General features: G+C 38.2%; 1 protein-coding gene across 1 annotated transcript in view; it reads left to right on the top strand.

The window, feature by feature from the left end:
• Nucleotides 1–362: 362 nt before the first annotated feature.
• LOC106873799 (70 kDa neurofilament protein) overlaps nucleotides 363–8,268 on the top strand; it is a 15,052-nt gene continuing 7,146 nt past the window's right edge. Inside the window, exons 1-4 of the mRNA XM_014921315.2 lie at nucleotides 363–932; nucleotides 4,780–4,966; nucleotides 6,103–6,198; nucleotides 7,272–7,436. Coding sequence (XP_014776801.2) covers nucleotides 493–932; nucleotides 4,780–4,966; nucleotides 6,103–6,198; nucleotides 7,272–7,436 — 888 coding nt within the window. The 5' untranslated portion in view covers nucleotides 363–492. The remainder of the gene's footprint in view (nucleotides 933–4,779; nucleotides 4,967–6,102; nucleotides 6,199–7,271; nucleotides 7,437–8,268) is intronic.

Genomic DNA, 8,268 nt, shown 5'->3' with positions numbered 1-8,268 from the left:
ATATATATATATATATATATATATATATATATATATATATATGTAGTGATACATAGATAAATAGATACACACACATATACTTATATTTACTTATGCATGCTAATGCACATAAACATACCGTAATATGAAACTTAAAACATATCTTTGAAATCAGAAAAAAAGAAAAATTTTTTTTAGTTTCTACCCCAAACAATAGATCTCACACTATTACTCCATTTTCACTTTTACTTCTCTTTCATCTCCCTCTTTCTTTTCCCCACCCCTCTTTCTCAATCATTCATTCCATCAAACATTCCCGTACTCTCACTACTACACTTCCTTGATGTATATAAAAACGGACACCGCCTTAGACTTGATCATTTAGCTGCAGGTCGTAAATTGTTCTGCTGAAACTTTTTCTGTGCACAGTTCGTGCTCCAAGCAGTGGATTCTTCCTTATTACATTCCCACACCTTTTCTTCAACACAAAGTCTTTGAATAATAACAACAAAAATGAATCCAGAAAGAATAAAAGCTGGTAAAGCAGTGGTACAAGTGAGACGAAGGAGAAGACATGCCAGGGATGGCATTCGTATGCAAGCTCATCACCAAACACTTCCAGCGGTCTTTCCCACTGGAGTGGTAGCAGAACATGGCCAAAAACAGGTTGCTGACATGAAAGATAAGGGCGAAAGAGAAAAAAAAGAGATGCAAGTATTGAATATAAAGCTTGCCAACGTCCTTGAAAAAATACGTGTCGTAGATGCTGAAAACAAACATCTTAAAGGCCGCTTGGAAATTAAGGTTGATTTTAGATGTGATGAAATGAAGAAACTATACGAAGATCAACTGGATGACTTGAAAGCGCGCCAAGTAGAGAATGATAAGAAACTCTCAGAAATACAATCCAAAAATGAAACGCTTGAAGAATTAGTTGAAGATTTGAGTGAACAGTGAGTGAAATTTGCTTTTAATGTTTAATTTCTGTGCTTCTTTATTGTAGTTATTAAACTTCTCTACCTTCCCCCCATTGTGGAGGCGCAATGGCCCTGTGGTTAGGGCAGCGGACTCGTGGTTATAGGATCGTGGTTTCGATTCCCAAACCGGGCGTTGAGAGTGTTTATTAAGCGAAAACACCTAAAGCTCCACGAGGTCCGACAGGGGATGGTGGCGAACCCTGCTGTACTCTTCCAACACAATTTTCTCTCACTCTTACTTCCTGTTTCTGTTTTGCCTGTAATTCAAAGGGTCAGCCTTGTCACACTATGTCACGCTGAATATCTCCGAGAGCTACGTTAAAGGTACACGTGTCTGTGGAGTGCTCAGCCACTTGCACGTTAATTTCACGAGTAGGCTGTTCCGTTGATCAGATCAACTGGAACCCTCGTCGTCGTAAGCGACGGAGTGCCAACAACAACAACCTTCCCCCTTAAGTGAATTTGAACATTTTATTTAGACATTCAGGCCTTAAAATTTTAATGTTTGTAGCATGTATGATATCACTATTAAGCACATATGCTTTATTTGGTCTGCGATGCAGCACAAACCTTATTGGTCCTTTCACATATTATGTAAAAGAATTCGGTCTTGTAGAGTCTTTAATTTTTGAAGAGAATCTTGATATAGCTTGACATTTAGTGCAAATATCGAGAATGTACTTGACAAACATCTGGTGCTATCAAAAGTTGAACTAGATCTATAGTGCGCCAGATGATGGCAGCATACGGTTGCGTGCGCAGTGAGATCAGTGCCCTTCATGAAGCAGTGTGCCGAGTGAAATTGCTATGTTTACTTCGAAAATTGTTAAATTTGTGTTTCTGTGATCACGTGTATGCTGTAGTCTGAGATTTTGTCATGGGTAGGAAGCTGGAACAAAGAGCCAACGTAAAATTATGCGCTAAACTTGGGAGGTCTGCTAGAGAGACAGTGAGCGTGCTCCAGCAAGTTTACGGCGACGAGGCAATGGTTTGCACACAATGTTTCGGACAGCAGGGTTGCTTCAAAATCTTTCTTCAAATTCTTCACTTAATATATATGCCATCTCTACAAACCAGATGTTGAGCCAACAATAATAGAGTCATCCAACATGCTATAAAACACAGATAAATCTTACGCAAATCGTATTTAACTGCCTTACAAAGGATGGAATTGTCACAACTGGAATGCCTTTCATTATAGATCTTACCAGTGAGGAATTGAGCTTGGGCAAAACATCTGACCAGGTGTTTCGTTAGAAATGTGAACGCTTCAAAACGACTTAGCTCCCAGATTTGTAGTTATTTTCTTAGTCACTAGTAGTGTACGAGAAACTGGGTGTCGCAAATCAACGTAGGTAAAATTAAAAAAAAAGTTCGTTCGGCATATTTCTATGATTACAATCTGAGATCACAACCTTGACATTCCAAAACACAACTGTTGAACATGAAAACAAGAATAGGGAGTACTTATACTTTAGTTGGAAAGATGGTAGAATATTTGATTTTATGGTACCAGATTTTTTATGAAGTTTTCCTCAGAATGGGAAAGATGGTAGCCTAATTGCATAAATCTTTGCAATTCTCTGAAGTACTATTAAGTTGTCCGGAAATTTCTGAGCGTGTTTTAATATGCAGAAAGGGAAATAAATAATCGACCTTTCAATAAATTTTATTCAGTGAAATAATTTACATTATTATTAATGACGTTTGCCCATCTATCAGGCAATTTAAAAATTCCATCAGCATAAAATTTGACTGGTTTGGAAGAAAAAAGTTATCTAGATGCATTTGGACTTCATGTAAATCGTTAACTATTTTCCCTCACAATGAGTTCTGTAGTCGGATGGCGCAGTATCAGGAGAATATGGTTGATGGGGTAAGAGAACCTAGTCAAGTTCATGTAACTTTGTTCAGGTAGACAAAGACATATATGGTCAGGCATTGCCTTATTGGAACATAATCCCTTTCCTATTGGCAATCTACGGCCTCGATTCTATGAGTTTGTTTTGTTTGAGACCCCAAGAAACTTCCTACAGCGTCTATGACGTCATTGTCACTGGCAAAATGGCGACCAGCCAGGGCTTTTTTCTTTTTTGGGAATAGATGAAAGTTAGAAGGGCTAAATCTGGCGAATAGGGCGGATGGGAAACACATTCGTATTCACAATCATGAATTGTTGCCATGGCAACCACTGAGGTGTGGGCTGGAGTATTGTCGTGATGAAAAAGGACTCCTCTGGTGAGCATTCCCGGCCTATTTTCTTTGATTGCTTCTCTGAGGCGTATCAGTAGCTGAGAATTATACAGCCCTGTCACGGTGTGACCCCTTTCAAGGTAACCGACCAGAAATACACCTTGAGAATTAAAAAAAAAAACAGACACCATGACATTTCCAGCTGAAGGAATGACCCTGGCCTTCTTTGGGGTAGGACAAGATGTGTGCTTCCACTGCTTTGATTGTTCCTTGGTTTCAGGCTGGTAGTGGTGAACCCAAAGTGCACCTGGTGAGTCTCTGTTCTGGAGTCAAAAGGCGATGGAGCCATCTTGCGGAAACCTTTGAGAACCCAAGTTCTTTTGTCACAATGTTGTCTGCTCTTTCAATTGAGATGCGCACTCTCTCGGCTTTCTGACGACATGATATTCGGCGATCTTGCATTATCATACCAAGAGCAAGGTCAAGGTTGTCCTTGGTGGTTGCAGTTGGAGGTCTCTCTGGTCTGGGATCATCTTCCACACTCTCCCTGCCACGCTTGAATTATTTTACCCAGCGTTTGACTGTTGTATATGAAGGAACATTGTTTGTTAAGGTTCTCACCATATCTTAATGGATTTCTGATGGAGTCATGCCTTTCAAATGAAGGTACTTTATGACAGCATGATACTCAGTTTTCTCCACTTTCTTTGTAACCTCAACACTTGTTTATTTAAAAGTCTGCAAATAAATAAATAAATAAAAAATATCAGAATCATGAAAATGAGCAAGAATACTCCGAAAAGACTGCACTTACCAGAAAAAATTGTTTCAGCTATCTAGCAGCCCCGTTTCTAGGTTAGGCTGAAAACTTTTTATACACCCCTTATAACTTAAAAACGCTCAGAACTGATCGTTCTCTGAGAACCCCATCGCATCTATCTGTCATGGTTCTGTATTTGCATTTATTACACGTAATATTGGTAAATATCTATTAGTTTTCGGTGTAAGTTATTGTTTGACTAGACACAAAGCCAACGGTCGTAGTAAATTGTATAAGGCCCTATTTATTACTAGTAGTTACTTTAACCATTTTCCAATGGATGAAAGATGATGATTGCCTAGAAGTATTAAGTAGTGAAATGCGATATTTAGTAGTAGTTTATTGTATTAAGACACTGTAAAAATCGGAAATTATATCAAAGAATTAAGAGTGACCTTCTCGTTGGCTCAATCCCATTTGTGTACTTATTCCGTGGGTTAGTTTTCCTTCAACACATTAAGTTTTCCTTCTATACATTAATTCCTAAAATCCCGATGAAGGCTATAAGTATGGCGAAGAGGTCAGATAATATTAATTCCTCTTTCTAGGCTAACAAAATTATCTGAAGTTAAGTTTCTCACGTTCAAAATAAACGAATAAACCAAATAAAACAAATAAACTGAATAAGAAACGCTGCCGTTTGTGTTGATCGTTTAGTATTTTTCTATATAATTTTATCATAATGCTGGTATTATTTAATTAAAATATAAAACATTATTTCAGCATTACCTTGTCTTCCAGCCACACCAATCAAATACCTGGGATAAATAGATATTCTATAGTAAAACCGTTTCACTATTTTTCTGTTAGATTAAGCCAAGTGCAGGACGAGAGAGACGAACTACAAGTCGATATTGCCGGGTTACACGATGAAGTTTCCCGCCGCATTGCAGACAGCGAAACATGCAAAAGGAGAGCAGGTGAAATGGAGAAACAACTTGGTAACTGCAAGGATAGAAGTGTCATTCTTAGCGGCCAAATGACTGAACTTAGAACAGTACGTTATAATACTTTGAAATCATAATTTCTCTCATTCTCACTTTCTCACAGACTCGCACTCTATCTCTATCACAATTCTCCGCACACTGATATGTGTACACATTGCCCCTCCCTCTACACATACACAGAGAGCTGGGCGTAAGTCAGTTAATCCGTTAATCGTTAATTAATGAAGTTAACATTTTCGTTAAGGATTTAACTTTTAAGTTAACTTCGAAAATCATTATCTGACTAATTACCTTCCGTTACATTTAGCTTCCGTTAACTTAAAAGTTTCATAAGAACCGGTAAACGTTTAAAAGTTTCTGTTATTTTCAGGTTGACTTAGTATATTTAATATTGTAAGCGTCATTCTTTCAACCCCGATATTACGCCACTTATTATTATAAATAACTAGTACGACCGCGTTTAGTCTAGCCTGGATTTGAAACTTCGTTTTTCTCAGATGGTTCTTTCTATCAGTAAAAACCTCTTTGAAAAAATTTGTGAAAAAACACTCTTGGCCATTGTGGAAACTGTGAAATCACTTACCGACAAAATAAATTGGACAATGCTAATACAACTGTGTGGAGGCGCAATGGCCCAGGGGTTAGGGCAGCGGACTCGCGGTTATAGGATCGCGGTTTCAATTCCCAGACCGGGCGTTGTGAGTGTTTATTGAGCAAAAACACCTAAAGCTCCACCAGGCTCCGGCAGGGGATGGTGGCGAACCTTGCTGTACTCTTCCACCACAACTTTCTCTCACTCTTACTTCCTGTTTCTGTTGTGCCTGTAATTCAAAGGGTCAGCCTTGTCACGCTGGATATCCCGAGAACTACGTTAAGAGTACACGTGTCTGTGGAGTGCTCAGCCACTTGCACGTTAATTTCACGAGCAGGCTGTTCCGTTGATCGGATCAATTGGAATCCTTGACGTCATAAGCGACGGAATGCCAACGACAGATACAACTGTAAAGAATAAAGCTTTGATATCTATCATATTATGGATTATCATCCTGAAAATATCTCACAAATTTCTTTACGATTCAACTTCAATTATCTTATTTCTGTACATTATCTGCCATCTGAGACGAATTATTGATGCTTATGTAATAAAAAACAATGACGAAAGTATTTGTGTTTTTTTTCTCTCCAGAAATTACAAAACGAAACTACTCAAAGATTGGAGTCAGATAAGCGCATCGAGGCGCTGGAAGATGAACTTGACTTCAATATAGACGTTCATAGAGCCGTAATGTTGCTTTTATTTGTTACCCTTTCCTATAATTCTGTTTTCTTACAGGAGAATTTCCATGAAGTTTTTAGTTATTTTCTTTTTTAAATTCTTCACAGCGATTTTAGGCTTTCTTGAATCAGATTGCTTCACTTACGCAAACATAATTTTAAAAAATCACTACTTCTCAAGTGATTGATTACATTTATCTACCAACCACAGTGGCAGTGGATCGAACCGCGATACAGAATCTGCAATTATCTACGACTTGATCACTTATCTATCAATTGAACCATTACCCATATCTGTTATTAGAGGTAAAGAAACTTTAAAAGAAACTGAACAGCTTAGGGTCCACAGAGAGAAAAAAATCCTGTATTTCGGCCCTTAACTTCTGATACATTAAGCGGGATGGGCCACAGCCAGGTCATGATTCCAGAGTGCCCTTCAACAAACACTTTTTTTGCCACTTGGCTATCGGAGACTTTTGCATTTAAACCGCTTGGAGATTTCATCTAGTTGTATCTCCTCCCTGTTGGCTCAGCTTCCAAACTTATGCATAAATAAGAAATAATGTCGGTTGTCATTGCAGCGGTGAAACGTCAACGCTACCACACTGGCACCCCTAGCGTTAAAATGCAAAATATCACCTTCGAACGGTATGAAGGATGTTTTTGTTCCTCCTCGACCAGATTCAGCCGGGACACGTCTCCCTTGATACGAATATTGCCTTTAGGGCTTTAATCCTGCCCTTCTCAAAGAACGAGATATATAACAATGTGCAGACACCGTTAATTGCTCTATGAAGTAGTGATATTGGTTTCATTGAATTATTGTGTTGGTTTTAACTTCCTCTCAACAATGTTCGGAATTTGGCTGGAGAATACACTTTGACACGATGATAAAAGTGTTCAGTGTTAACAGTATTCTAAATACATACCAGCAATATACTGTCAACAATTTCGCATGTTCATTGTTTTTATTTCTCATTAACATAATGTTCTAAATATACGAAACGTGCTCAATAAAAATTAATATTAATTTCCTAACCTGCATCTTACATATTGTGTTCCTTTAATTACTATTTGTAGGAGATCAAAGAATATGAAGCACTGATAGCAAAACTAAAGAAGCAGTGCAATCTTCAACAAGTAAAGGAATCCGACGCTGGAAATACAGTTGCTGCTTTAAGTGTCGAATACGAAGCTAAGTTGCAAACAGCTATTGCTGATTTGCAACGTCGTCATGCAGAGGAGGTAAAGATATTTTTGAAAGCTAAAAGATAACAAATGTATTTATATGATTTAAAAGTGTTGGAAATTTAACATTATTAATTGTGTTTGTTCTGCTGCTATGTTGTTTGGAAATACAGTAATCTTATATAAATCCACAGAAAATGTGTTTCGATCGAAAAAAATTTTTAAATCTTAGCTACCATTCTCTAGTCATGTAGAAGAGCTACGGGCAGAACGTAGATACATTTCGACTACAGTTCTATGTTTACGAGACGAGGAATTATGTACATTGTTTACATTTGACGGATATTCCCCCCCATCTTGTTTTTTGTTAACACAACGTTTCGGCTGAAATACCCTCCAGCCTTCATCAGGTATCCTGGGGAAATTTCGAAACTGGGTTCTCATTCTTAAGGTATTTTTCGATGTTATTATTATTATTATTATTATTATTATTATTATTATTATTATTATTCAGGTCACTGCTTGGAATCAAACTCGGAATCTTGGGGTTAGTAGCCCGCGCTCTTAGTAGCCCGGTTTCCGGTGTCTGGGGTTTGCTCATACCACGTCTTTGCTCCTTGTAGGCCGTGATTTCCACAGAGCTCCCAATGGATCATTCTTGCCAAATTGGCATGGCGTCTTTTGTATTCGTGTTGTGCCGATTTTGGGCATTCGCAAACTATGTGACATACCGTTTCACCCCTCTCACCACACATTCTGCATTTGTTGGTGTCGGTAGTGTTGTCTATTCTACACTTCACACAGTTGTTGTTGTTGTTGCTGCTGCTGCTGTTGTTGTTGTTGTTGTTGTTGTTGTTGTTGTTGTTGTTGTTGTTGTTGTTGTTGTTGT

Source organism: Octopus bimaculoides, chromosome 21, assembly GCF_001194135.2.
Source record: "Octopus bimaculoides isolate UCB-OBI-ISO-001 chromosome 21, ASM119413v2, whole genome shotgun sequence".
NCBI classification, from domain to species: Eukaryota; Metazoa; Mollusca; class Cephalopoda; order Octopoda; family Octopodidae; genus Octopus; species Octopus bimaculoides.
The sequence above is the reverse complement of the archived record's forward strand: the minus strand, read 5'-3'. Positions and strand labels throughout refer to the sequence as shown.